Source organism: Stegodyphus dumicola, chromosome X1, assembly GCF_044657685.1.
Source record: "Stegodyphus dumicola isolate Sdum_Otavi_A_Nest chromosome X1, ASM4465768v1".
In the NCBI taxonomy this organism is placed as follows: domain Eukaryota; kingdom Metazoa; phylum Arthropoda; class Arachnida; order Araneae; family Eresidae; genus Stegodyphus; species Stegodyphus dumicola.
The window spans coordinates 105,679,069-105,693,363 of NC_140780.1; the positions used below are offsets into that span (position 1 = coordinate 105,679,069).

General features: G+C 33.3%; 1 protein-coding gene across 1 annotated transcript in view; it reads left to right on the top strand.

Annotated features, from left to right (window-relative positions):
* Window positions 1–14,295, top strand: part of LOC118197002 (mitotic spindle assembly checkpoint protein MAD2B-like) — an 83,449-nt gene that overhangs the window by 23,746 nt on the left and 45,408 nt on the right. The window contains exon 3 of the mRNA XM_085807885.1: window positions 6,977–7,065. Within this exon, the coding sequence (XP_085664011.1) occupies window positions 6,977–7,065 (89 nt within the window). The remainder of the gene's footprint in view (window positions 1–6,976; window positions 7,066–14,295) is intronic.

Sequence of the window (14,295 nt, forward strand, 5' to 3'; positions counted from 1 at the left end):
TTTTTTCTTTATTATTTTTTATATTTCGTAACCGATGTTGCGGTTTCTGAAACCTATAAGCTGAATGTTTATATTTTGAGAGGCAATGTGGATTTCAGGGGTTGGCGGATGTCAGGTCGGCGGATTTTCGGCATTTGTCTGTATCAACTAAATTATGCTAACGGTGCCATCAACAAGAAAAAATTCCTCTTTAGGGAAAATATTTGAGCATTTTATTTCAGTTCTTACTACAGAAAAAGAAATGCAAGTTTGGAAAGGTTTTTGCAGTTTACTTCAAAATGCAAAATTCTAAATATGGAAAATCTGTTCCAAACTTTTCTCATATTTGCTATAACTGTTTCTAGTTGCGAGAAGAGTAAAACTAAGTAAAAATTATTTAACACATTTTTAAAAACTCTTAAATGTTTATTTTGTATTTACGAAATTGCCCTTTCCTGTTTACATAACAGCAACTGGAGCAATCAAACGGACTTCTGCGAAAAAAATCTATAGTTTTATGAACTAAAACACAGGCAAAATGGTAGTATAATTGTAAAATTTTCCTTCAAAAATAAAGAATTTAAATTAATTTTTATGACATATAATTTACCACATATATCATTTTGACTTTTGTTTTGTTATTTATGATAAAAAAAGTGGAACCATGGTTACTTTGCATTGCATTTCTAATTTCTAGATTCTTAATTTTCAACTAGCAGTGTGGCTTTTTCTTTTCACGTGTCAGATTACAGAACAAAAATCTGAATAGCCGATATGACCATGCAAGGCAGTGGGTTAAAAAGAGTGCAAAAACAGTTTTCTTATATCGAATCCATACTAATAACTGATATGAATTAAAAAGATTGCTTTGTTTTTTTGCTGTCATGTGCACCTAGTGTTTCTGATTTCTTGTTACTTGTTAACTAATTAGTTTTATTATTTGACATTAATTATCAATTTTATTTTCATCTTGTTAGAAGTACTTTAATGAAAGCTTTCTTTTCTTCTTTATGTAGGAATTTGTGAGTATAAACATGTAAGAAATAACGTGTACAAAACTTCTTTTTCCTTCCGCAGGTTTGGTTAAAAAGCTAAAAATTATAGTCATCTTGTGAGAGAGTTCCATTGCTGTTCGAGTAGGTAAATGGTTTATCTTTTACGATCTAGCATATCTCTGGGAGGAGCAGGATTGCTTAGTATTATTTGTCTTTAATTCAGTGTCATGTTATTGATAAACTCTTTGTATCAGTGTCTGATATTCTGAGAAAATAAGTTCCAGCTAGTCGGAGAAATATAAATGATCCTATAATGCTTTACTTGAAGCGTTACTGATTTCATACATATTTCCATACTTGTTTTAAGTCTAGCCTCAAATTTAAGTCATTAACAGAGGCTATGGTTAGTAATGGTGTCTGAATCCAGCCATAAGTGAAAACATCAGATGTAGCTAAGCATTTGTTTTGAATTCTTTTTCTCTCATTGAGTTTGAAGGTATTTTGCTGGTTGTAAAAATGTAGGCTTATAATACATAATAAAGGAGGTTATCTGAAGCTGCTGTTGTTGCCTTGGTAAGCTTTAGATAGTTATATCTAGGCTGTAATTTACTGTTATTTAAGTGTGGTAAATATTCTAGTGCATTTTCCTTAAAGTAATCAGTCTCTACATCTATTTTGAGACTGTGAAATCGCTTGTTTTGCCATTCCAATTTTGAAATATTTAAAGAGCAAACTGGATAGTCTTAGGTGCAGAGAAAGCACTGTAGCTAGGATCAGCCCCATCATATAGTGGCAGCAAGCTAACCATAGTAGCTCTCTACCAAATTATTCTTCTAAAAAATAAGCCTACCAGTGGGAAGTTACTGAACGCTTGTAGTTTGACCTATGTTCAATTCCAGGAGAATGGGCTGGTTGCATGAGTTTGTGGTTTTCTCCATGTGTAACATTGATTGGAGCCAGTTTCCCGTAGAACATTGTCAATGAAGACATCTTTCCCCTTAGTGAGATAGCCCTTGCATTCTCTGCCACAATCATATAAACCAAATCAATCTTGTGAAACTGAAATGACGGGTCTTGCAAAGTGCTCCTGTAACTGTTTGTGATAGTCTCAGGGATTCATGATCCAGTAATTTGTTCTTATCTGAGGTATTTCTAACTTGAGGTGTAAATAAAAGTTTTTAGCTTTCACTACATTTTTTCTTTCAGTAGCTGCCATATCCCTCCCAGTCTTCCTATACTTTATTTGTGGCAGGGTGTGTGTTTCACTGAGTGGAATGGGCAAAGTATACTCAGAATCTAGCTCTGGTAAGGCCACCCTAGGCGTGAAGGCTATCCCAGTGTGCTCAGCTAAAGCATAGCAGACAGAGACCCTTCAGACCCTTGAATTTTTTTTTCCATAATACGAGAGCCCTAGTAATCTTTCCTCTTTGCTTTCCCCCTTCCCCAAACTATTACTTTTTCCTTCCTTTTTCCTTTGTAGTTTCCTCTTTTAAAGATGAGCCTGACTGTGAGATGCAGTTAAACGTTTTGTGTCTGGCTTAACATGGTGAGAAATGATAGTTGAAGGCCGAAGTATTGTCCCCAGTACGCTTCTTAACTCTACTTTATTTCAGATGGGAAGCACATAGTTGCCCCTGCTAATTTCAGTCAGGTGGTCATTAGTTCTTAGTGTCGATGGCTTGGAGTTAAAGGTGTGAAAGTTCCCACTTTTGAGAAAGCTGACTATGGGGCTTTATTTTGTGTATAGACTTGGTTAGCCATGAGGCTGGGATCTGTATCCCCTTGTTGGACTCTCTGGTGAGCAAGACCATTGGGTCTGAATCATTTACTATCCCAGAAATGGCTCTTACACAAAATTCAAGTAATGTTTTCAATATATCGCTTCTTAAAAAATATAGAGCAAAGTGGAATGCAAATGAAACAATGGAAAATTATAGATTTTTAGAGATTAGCAGTGAAAGTAGGGGGTTTCCTAATAAATAAGTGTGATATCTGCCATTGATGAACTTTTGGATAGATCAAGAAACTCCATAGTGGTGCCTTCTTAGTTGAAACTAGAAATGCTTAACAGTCTATTTAGCTATCAAAAATTACATGTTTTGGAACCATGAAAATCACAAACTTTCCTTATGACTAAAATTTTTCTTGAGGGGTAATATTGGAACCTCTTACAATAATAGAGAGAGAAATAGTTGAAGACTTAAAAGCTCAATGTATCTGCCATGCAAAATGAATAAAAATATGATGAATTTATTGATACAAAGCACATACCCAGGCATTCAAACTTCAGATATATGCCAAATTTCATCAAAGCAGTCTATCTGCATAACCCAGTAAAATCATATGATCACAATCTAATACAGTGTTTTTAATGTCAGAGATTTGGGCATTTGAAAACTTCATTCCATGGCACTGTGATGCGTTCAAAGTGCTCGCAAGTTAGCTCATGAGGCTGATCATTGTGTTAATACACTGTTCTGGATAAGCTGTAAATTGCAGAGATCATCTGGCATATTCAAGGTCATGTTCATAATGGAAGAAAAATAAATTTCAGATTTCTTTATCTTATCTTTTATTATGCACATAATCTTGAATTTTTGGTATCAAAATAACCAAAAGTATTTTGGTACCAAAATAACCAAAAAGACTTCTGTGCTAAAAAAATGTGTGCCAAACTAACCAAAAGTGTACCGTATCCCACAGCTAGGAGGTTTCTGAATTACACACAGACACTTTCAAATAATCTTACGCTACTGCTGCTGTAAAATCATTAAAGTCACTTGGCATACAAACAGTTGATAGCACATTATAAAGAAACCACACAAATGTCATAGAAAAATAGTACTGCATTTGAAACCAGAAATGATGTTTGTCATGAAACCAAAGATAAAAACGTCTTTAAATCTAGAAAAATTACAAAGCAAATTAAGCATTCAAAATCGTAGGAATATCAGACAAAGCTCTTTTGAGAGCATGTTATCTGATGAATTGGACTCTGAGAATAGGGAAATTGAAGGAGGATTGGAATTTGCCCAAAATCTCCTTCCTCGTCAAACGAAGCAGCATCAACCGTGACATAAACATTCTTGATGACTATCCTAATATTGTTGAACTGCTACAATTTCCACCAAGGTTTTTGATAGTATAAAGAACGTAATTGATATCCACTATCCTGCTTGCTTTGTTGTGCAAGAGATGTTCTTAAAACCTGATAAGAAAATTAAGCTTCAGAGGTGATGACATGAATAATGTAGCTTCTGCTTGATACTGGTCTGCTAACCACTCAGTGGTAGCATTTGATTGCCTTATAGCTGCAAACCTGCATCGAGGTATTTACTGTTTCGGTAGACATAAGCATGCTGATCACAATTTCTCCATTTTATTTGCCACCAGATGAAAGCATCAAAGTTACTTTAATGATCATGTTGGACAGATTACCTTGCATACTTGTTGGTGATTTTTAACAGGCACAATCCTTTTGGGGGCAGCAGAGACACTTTTGTGAAAAGCAAATACAAAGTTTAGAAGATCAGTGTCTTGATTTGCTAAATAATAGTGACAGCACTTATTTTCACCAGGGTTTAAGAACATTCTATGCCATTTATCTGGCCATTTGCTACCCATCCCCCCTGTAGTGTAGGGACTGAATGATGATCACTGCCCACTCTTCATTTCTCTTAATGGGTTTCCGGACCTCTAAGATTTTTACCAGATTGAGCAGGATCTTTTTGCTCTTTGTGCCTTGTTCACAGAAAAAAGTGGTGAGCAACAACTTGTTTGACAGAGCAGTTACTTATGTCACAGATGCTACAGATCTGGCAGTAGTACCCAAACCATGGTAGAGCAGAAAATATAAGGAATCTCACAGACAACAGAGTATATTACCTTACCATGACCTTTCGATGTTACCCTAGCATGACTAAACTGAGCCTTCATAGAGGCAAAAGTTGAGGCATGGAGAGTATGCTGGCACAGTCAGAATTCGTAGTTATCTTTCATTTGTGAAATAACATCTTCTACACCAATCAAACAAGTGTGGGAGATGGTCTGGAAAGCAAGAGGGATCTATATTGAGTACCTGGTTTTAATTCTAGAAAAAAGATGGTAGAATAGTTAGCAGTATAAAAGATATTGCTATAAATAGCATTAGAGAGAGCCAGAAGATACTCCAAAACATCCACTTAAATCTGAAAAAGAAAACTCAGTTTGATACCTCTAACTCTGGGATCTATAATATGAATTTCACCAGGTTTAAGGTAAAGAGTGTTCTGTTACAGACACATAAGACTAATTTGGGTCCTTGAGGGCATTAATTATCTAATTATTAAGCATTTTTCCTTGACGATCCTTCTCGCTGTTTATAATAGGATGCCAAAGGAATATATTTTCTCACCAGCTTGGAGAAAAGCTTTCATTATTCCTATTTTAAAGCAATGCTAAGGATTAGAGAAATGCCATCAACTATCGTCCATTCACACTTATCAGCTGCCTTTTGCAGAGTTGTTGAAAAAAAAAATGTCACCTTGTGTATCACCTGGAGCAAAATATTCTCATTTCTCACTACCATAGCAGATTCTGAAGAGTTTGATCTAGTATCAACAACATCTTGCTTTTAGACAGCTATTTGAAATATCTTTGGGAAAGAAACTGCATAGTTTTCGTCTTTTGTGTTACAGAGAAAAACTTAACAATAAGATTTGGAGGTATGGCATACTTCGAGACTTGTATGGTAGCCACCTGCACTGGAACCTACCAGTTTTCATGCAGAACGTTTTCAGGAACAGCATTCAAAGTAATGTTAAATTCTCTGATAATTTCATTCAAGAAGTGTGCTACAAGGATGTGTGCTGATTGCTGTGCTTAAGCCTCACAATGAATTCCATTTTAAAGGAACTCCATCTCCCCCCAATAGTAAATGGAGCTCTATTTGTTGATGATCTTCGGATAAGCTGCCAATGCACTGCATAGAAAGGCAATTCCAAATTGTCTTGAACAGGATTGTTAATTGGATAAATAGTGAAGTATTTAAATTTTCTAACCAGAAGACCATTTGTCTTCATTCTTGTCATAAGAGAAACATATATCCTGGTGTAGAGCTCCATCTGGAGAGCTGCTTGATCCTGGTTTTATCGGAGGTAAAATTTCTTGGCCTTATATTTGATAGGAGGTTAACTTTTCCACCTCGCATTTGTTTAAAGGGGAAAAAAAAAAAAAGTTTAAAACAGAACTTTAAATTTCTTTCCAGTACTTCTTGGGGTGCAGATAGCTAAGCTCCAAATCTACAGGGCATTAATTAGGACTAAATGGTTTCACCAACTATGGAGCAGCATGGCCATCTGTGTTGGCAAGGTTTGACCAAGTACCTTGAACTTAAGCCTGGGACATAGATTGGCTTAAAACTTTAATTGTGTGATTTAATTTTGTTTAGCAAAATGGTTACTGCCAGAATACTAACTTGCAGAGCTGGGGAAGGGAAAGTAAAGCTGTGAGCATCACTACCAAAAGCCTTATATCTAAAACTTTCAAAACACTCCCCTTCAATACCATACCCCGTTTGAATCTTGGTGATGAAAAGGAGGATAAAGAAGGAGAAGTGAAGGTACAAATCTAAATAATAGAACACACACTGAGTTAACAATAAAATATATTTTGTATATAATTTTGGTACAGATAATTTTCCCTCATGTGGGATGACCTCACGCAGACACTACGAGAGTTCTAAGATTTTTTAAAAGAAAGAACTAACAGTAGAGATTGTTTCAGGCTATAATAATCTGTATGTATAATTGCTATTATATGTGTAAAATTTTAGTTCGTTTAAATAAATAGCCATCATAGTAAATGGTCAATATTTCAGTTGCATTAAATATTTTGCATTTTTGTTCAATAATAAGTCTTTTAATTTATAAAATATAAGCTGTGCTTTAGTATTTGCACTTGTTTATTTGTAGGTTATTTGCTTGGCTATTTTAAGATTTTGCAACCTATTTATATTTTTCTAGTGAGACTTTGGCCCGCTATTGTGAAACTACATTAACTAACATCTGCCTCAATATTAATACCTGCGATTCACTGAAATTATATTCTGATGGTAAGTAGAATGAATTTTTATGAATGAAAATAATCATAATTGTAAGTAAGCCATTATTTTTTTGCTAATTGAAATAATTTATAAAGCCCAGTATTTGCTTTTGCTTTCATTTTAAGTTCATTTACTGTTATCATTTTTATGTACAATAAAAAATTATCGGTATTTTTCCGTTTGGCTGCCGCAATTTTCAGATTCGCCGCTGCAAGCGATAGAGTCACCAAAAATGTTACAACCGATGGCAAACCGAATATCCTCGCTGATAACGTTTCACGTCACATTTTCAAAACAAGTCCCTGCTATTTCTTATCAGATTGATCGTTTCTTTCAGTATTGGCATACAGTTACATAGAATTTTTTTAATAATAAAATTGAAATAATTCTTGCGTTTAAACTCATATTCCATACTAAGATTTAACTTTAAATTAATATAGATAATTACTGCGAGAATCAGATTTTTGTAGCGTAGTTTACGTGAGATGAAATCATTTGGGATCATGTGATGTGAAACGGCGAATCAAGATGTTGTACCATGAAAGCATAGTAAATTCTTAAATTAACATCTTTTTACAATTATGTTAAAAATGGATGAAAAATGAATGAAAATTTGAGATTGCCCAGGACAGAGGAAGAATGTCAGATTCTTTCAAGCAAAAGATGTTTTGCCTAACACTGCTATTTGTGATAATAGTCATGAAATGAAATTATATTTCGGAGACGAAATTCAATGGCGTGCAACCTTTGAACTTGTCGCAGTAAAAGAAATATACGGAAAGACATATGGTTTGAATCATCGAGTTTGAGTTTCTTGAAGTTTGTAATATTTATTTATGGTTGGAGTGAAGAAAATAGTATGAAATCAGTTGGAAATTTGTTATGGAACAGTTGTAGATTGGAATAACTATATGCGAGAGGTTTGTGTGGATTCTTTACTTACGTCAACAATACTGAAATGGATGAAAGTATTTTCACGAAGCGCAAAAAGAATGCGGGATGGATTTTACCACAACAATGGATCTTTGGTGGAGTTTGTCGTGAAACAAACGAATGTTTCCTTGTGAAGGTGCCAAACCGATCCATGACTATTATATTAGAGGCAATAAAGGAAAATATCGAAAAAGGAACTATGATATATTCTGATTCATGGAAATCATATTGCACTGAAAACCTGGAAGAGGAAAGTTTCGAACATTTCAAAGTGAACCATAAATACAATTTTGTAGATCCGGAAACTGGAACACACACACAAAAAATAGAAAAACTATGGGGTAGCGCCAAATGGCGGAATAAGAAACACAGAGGAATGGCACGTCACCATCTGAAAAGTTACCTCGCCGAATTTATGTGGCGAAAGAACACAAAAGATCCATTTGAAAAAATTTTAAACTATATTAAAATATTTATGCCTTTAAAATAAAAAAAAAATCTTAGAACTAACATTTGTTAACATTTTTTATGTGTATACTGTGTGTTGTCACCAATAAAGTCTGCTTGGCGAGATTTCACCGGCAAAAGAGAAATGGCGAGGTTTGCTCCAGCGAAACGGAAAAGTACCAAATTATCATATGAGCAATTTGTTTTAACAGTATTTTACCACTACATGAATGAACTAATTTTTTATGCAGAAAATTTAAGTATTAGGCTTAGTTATTAAATTGTGCCATATAATTCTCGGTGTTAAATATTAAACATTTATAAAAGCTGTTAGAGCAATTTTGTCATACACACTTTACTATAAACTATTTTTTAATTTAATACTTCTGGTATTAAGATTTATACAATTTATTGTATTTAAATATGTTTGTTCTGACTTTTTATGAGACAGTTAGTTCATACCATATCTCAACTTCTTAAATAATGCTTAGTTTTTTATAATTTAGATTTTAAATCGGAGTTTCTATAACTATGATACCATACATTGTTTTTGGTGGTGCAATTTTTATTAGTTTGGAGTCTGTTGTTCAGATACACATTTATTCTTCAATGTATTGGTTAATACTGTAATCTTTTTATTGTATTTTTGTTTTTCTGTAGTGTAGTATTTTTAGTTATTGTTTTTGGAGTAATAATTTCATAGATTATTTTGTGTTAATTTTGTGGCCACATATCTTGTATTTAAGTGTTTATTTCTTGCATAGCATTGTATATCTTTTAATTCTGAGTTCAGTGGCTTTGTAATTGTAAAAATGGATCAGTTAGGAGGCCAGATGCATGCGATTTTGTTCCTAAAGAACTTGGTGATATTTGGCAATTTTTCGCCAACTTTTCACAAGAGCCCATTTTCAAAGCTATACAACCAGTTTTTTCTGATGTTCCGGCAACGTATAAATGCGGTTCAAAGAGCTAGGAAGTTAGTTGTGAATCAGCTGTGAGATTTAGCAGTTAGCTGAATTACAAGTTAGTGTTTACACTGAGAGTGATTTGAGAGACTTTATGATTTATTTGATGTGTTATGGAGGATAAATATCCATGTTCTCCTTCCAGCTGCTATTGTGCTGTGTGTGCTATTGATTGTGCTTATTTTCCTAATTATTCATTTCTTCCTACTTATCTGGACTTATTATTTAAAGAAATATCAATCATTTGCAACAAATATTTTGTCAGATTTTTTTTTTTTTAAATGCTGATAACCATGACGATGGAAGAACAGCTGAAAGCTATTATTTGACATGATTAAAAGCCAGTGAGATGTGAAGGAGCTGCTGAGATAAGGAAGGAAGCTGCAGAAGGAAAGAACTCCATCGACAGAAATGCCACTGACATGAAGAGGGAAGCAGCAGGCATGAAAATCTGGATAGAAGCAAATGCCGTGAAAATGAAGTAAATGCTGCTGAGATGAGGAAGGAAGCACCAGAAATAAAGTATCAATCAGTCCTCAATGAAAGCTCCTTCATTTCATTGAGCACTTATCAGTCCTCAATGAAATGAAGGAGAATATTGCCACTATTGAAAGAAAAATTCTCGGTGCTATGAATATGAAAATAGCCACCTTTGAAGAAGAGTTTAGAAGGCAAAATCGAAAATGCTAGGAATTGTAAACAAAGAAATTAAAAATATAAAATCCTTTCTGAAAAAATTTCAGGTCTGAACAAGACTTGAGAAGAGATCTTTTGTGTAGAACAAAAAATTTTAGAACTGGTTTCATCCGTAAACAGTGTGTCAGATTATCTATTTTGAATGTTCCAGCTTATCTTGCTTTGAGTAACATTCTCGTTAAATTTCATCTCAGAATTTAGCTCTCGCCATATGACAGGAAGTGATAATGAATCATGTATAAAACACAATTTCAAATGATTTTTTAGGCAAATCAGTAGGACTGTGTCATCAGAAGATTAAATATGGCAGCTTGTTTACAAGGAAAGGCAGTGAACATTTTGCAGGTGCTCCCTCAGGGTTCGTACAGTCCTTAAGAGCCCTTAAAAGTCCTTAGATTTTTTTGAATCTATTTTTGGTCCTTAATTTTGGCCAAAATCAGCAGATGGTCCTTAATTTTAATCATCTGAAATTTCTATTTTTACAACTGCCATTTTGAGTGTGAATTAGCATTTTGGAGGAATATTTTTGGCAATTCACTGACATATCTTTTGAATGGGTTCACGGGTTCCAATATAAGAGTGAACTCAAGGTTCTAAGCAAGAAGTGAAACATACGCATAGCAAAATTCGTTTTTTTTTTTTTTTTTAATAAAGAGCCCTTAAACAACTTTTCGCTTTTGGGTGTGTGAATTCTTTTATTAAACGGTTCTAAATTTGGCGACTTATCAACATTTTGGCGATTTTAAGACCAGCTTCTATAGAAAATTTTTAATTTCGAGATCTGAGAATTTTTCGCCGATTTTTTTTTTTTTTTTTAAAACATCGTAACATTGAGAAATTTCATTAAAATAATGGTAATATATTGAAAGTATATTTAAAAAATAACATTAAAAACATTTTTATTTTTCGGCTGTCATATTATAAAGTTTCAGTTTGGCAACTTATTATACAATATTTTGAATCTGAAAAATAAACAAAGTATAATACTATAAAGCACAATTTATGAAACAGCTCTTAGCAAAAGCAAAATTAGCTATGTAATTAATTAAAAATGTCTTCTTAATTTTTTCATAGTGAGAGTTTTTACCCATGTAATTGTCCCGTAGTATTTAGAATTCTTAGAATATGCATCAGCTTTTCTCTATAAAATTAATTTTACACTTTTTCCATCCCCTTTGTTTTTCCAAACTATTTCTGGCCTTTTGCTGTTACAAAATTGGTAGGGATAATTTTTTTTTTTAGGTTTTTAGACATTGCAGCTTGGAAAGTTTAGAAAGATTTGAAGGCAAGATTTCTAGAGCCCACGGTTCTAGAAGATTCGAGAAATATGTGACAAAATGAAAAATTTTTCCATGGTATCAACACATAATTGATGTATTTTACAGAAAGTTTGCAATGAATTTCTTACTTTTTGGAGAACATCTAGAAGAACAATGAAAAGATAATATTTGAATGTTTTACTTCTGATACTAGAATCTTAACATGTTTATCTTCCCTTTATTTTCTCTACTTTTCACTAGACACAAGCATGGAAAATATTAAAAATGCTTGTAATCTTATCACATGGGCAGGCATTATAGAAAGGGATTTTTTTATTAATGAAGAAATTGGAAACTTACAATTTAAAAGATTAATCTAATATGTTTTAATGCATCATACTCATAGCTGGCACTAAACATTTTCCCACTTGATGCAATCTCTGTGGATCCTAAATTCTGTTGCCTAGTGCCTTTCTAAATGCATCCAATGCCAGCTCTAAGTTCTAAAAGTTTTGCCATTTATAGATTTTGTTGTTCAGTATGTCATTCAATTCTAAAAATTCTGCCACATCAGCTCTGTAACTGGCCTTTACCATATATATTTGATATTTCTTCTGAATATTCTTATTACTAAAGAAATAAAATTAGCCTCTTTTTTTCTGTACATTCTAAATGCATTTAGTGTTTTTTAGAATAACAAAAATCCTAAATTAAATAAAAAATTCTAAAATGAAAAGGAAATGTGTGTAAGAAGGAAACTAAATACATAAAGAAAATTATTCCTCAAAGATATGTGCAGTTATTATTATATAAATTACTCAATTATTTATGATTTCAGCCTTTACTATAATTTCCCATTTCTATTTCCTAATATGATAGAGTTACTGAGCCAACCCTCTGAGTGGTCAGGGTTTTTGCTAAGAAAGCACAAATTTCCCAAAACTACTATGAGAACAAATTATGTTTTTGATTTGAAAAATTCTCCTGGTATTACATACCTGGATTTGTGTACTTTTGATATACAGTCAAAAGTCGTTAATCCGGAATGATCTATAATCCGGACCTCAAAGCTACAAACTTTTACTGCGTCGCAATGATGCATGCACAAAAAGCCTTTACACATGCGCATATGCGTGTACGCATGCGCGTTTAATGTATAATGGATGGTATAAGCTAAGCTAAAATTATCTAATTATCTATTTCAGTTAATGTTGCAGATTGCGTTGTTCCTTAATCTTCGAAATGGATCCGGCTTATTATTTTTTGCAGACTCTTAGAGCAATTTTATAAAAGTCAGTTGGAACTTTCGTTTATGTCAAATAGAATTTCCAATGCTGGATCTACAAAGGGAAAGCATATTTTGATGTCCATCAAACAAAAAGTGGAATTGCTGCAAAAAATGGATAAAGGCTCCTTTGTTTCTCTAACTATTCCGAAATCTGTTTATCAATTTCTCTCTGCTCTGTGCGTGGGGGGGGGGGATGTTGCGGCGCGCAATGAACTGGAAGTTGATCTGTCAGCACTATCCTTATCTTCAGAGCAGATGTTTTTATTTTATTCGGCTTATAATTCCTTACTAAATGCAGTATTTCATCTCGATGTACTCCGGCTTTGATATGATTTAAATCAAATTCCTCATCATTATAAATATCACGAATACAAATCAAATAGTTTTCTGATTGCAATTTTCTAATTTCGACTATGCGTAATGTACGCTTTATGCATGCACTCGTTGAAAGAAATGTTTAATAAAGTGAACAAATAAATATTAAGCTTTTTTTTTTTTTGTAAATTTTGGTAACCTTTCAATGATAATTGCTCTTTATTTCATAAATTATGGTTTCATATTTTCAATTTGATAATTTCTGCATGCCATCTTACCAGATTTTAACTGATGATCTGTAATCCGGAAAAATCGATAATCCGGAATCGCCGAAGTCCTGACGAGTCCAGATTAAAGACTTTTGACTGTATTGCCTCAATTTCTTTGACATATTTTAATATGGACGTAGATATACATTCTTACAGATATCACAAAAAATATTCTAGGCCATATATATATGGGCTTGCCGCTTAGAGGGTTAAATTAAAACTAAATTGTGTAATCTTTGACCACTAGTCCACATTTTTAGTTTGAATTTGACTGTTCTTGTTTAATTATATCACCGTGAGCTGTAATTGATTTTGTTAGCATCAGAACATGCCTTTATGTTTTAAGTTCTTTTTAAATAAGAGGCTTATTTAAACCTTTGTCTGATATTGCAGTTACTTTCAGACATAGCGATAATATGCTTTATGTCTGTCGAGGGGTTTGGATTATTTAACTTTTACCAGATCAAATAAACCCTCATAGGTACATTGTGGAGAGGTTGGCAAGTTAGGAGATAAAGCACGCAGAAACTAGCAAGAGCATTGTTTTTTGCATATTGAGACAAATCTCTAATTGTCCGAAAAGATGCTTAAAGAGAAGGAAATTGATGTAAACCAGCCAAAATATCTGGGAAGGCTTCAAATTAAAATGACAGATAAATATTTTGTTGAGTGTTGTTGTTACAAAACATAAATGTTTTGTAGCTTTTAATGTGTAATTATACTAATATCATTTAAGAATCAATGTCATAAATTACATGTATTTTAAACTGTGAAATTTTATTAGATTTTGATAGGGCTTTTTTTAACAAATATTGTTAAAAAATAAAATTTAATAGTGACCATGTAAATCCATAATGACTAAGGTTATTAACCTACCTAATTTATTTATTGATAACTAACTGTTTATGCTTAAAAATTTTCTCTACATGTTAAAGCGAGTTATTGCCTTTCATTAATACTCACTGTGGTCAGGCCCACCAGCAGCCAAGCGGTAAAGACACTGAACACTGGTAGTTCGGTCCGAGGTTCGAATCCCAAGAACGAGCTGGCTGGATGGGTGTTTTTGT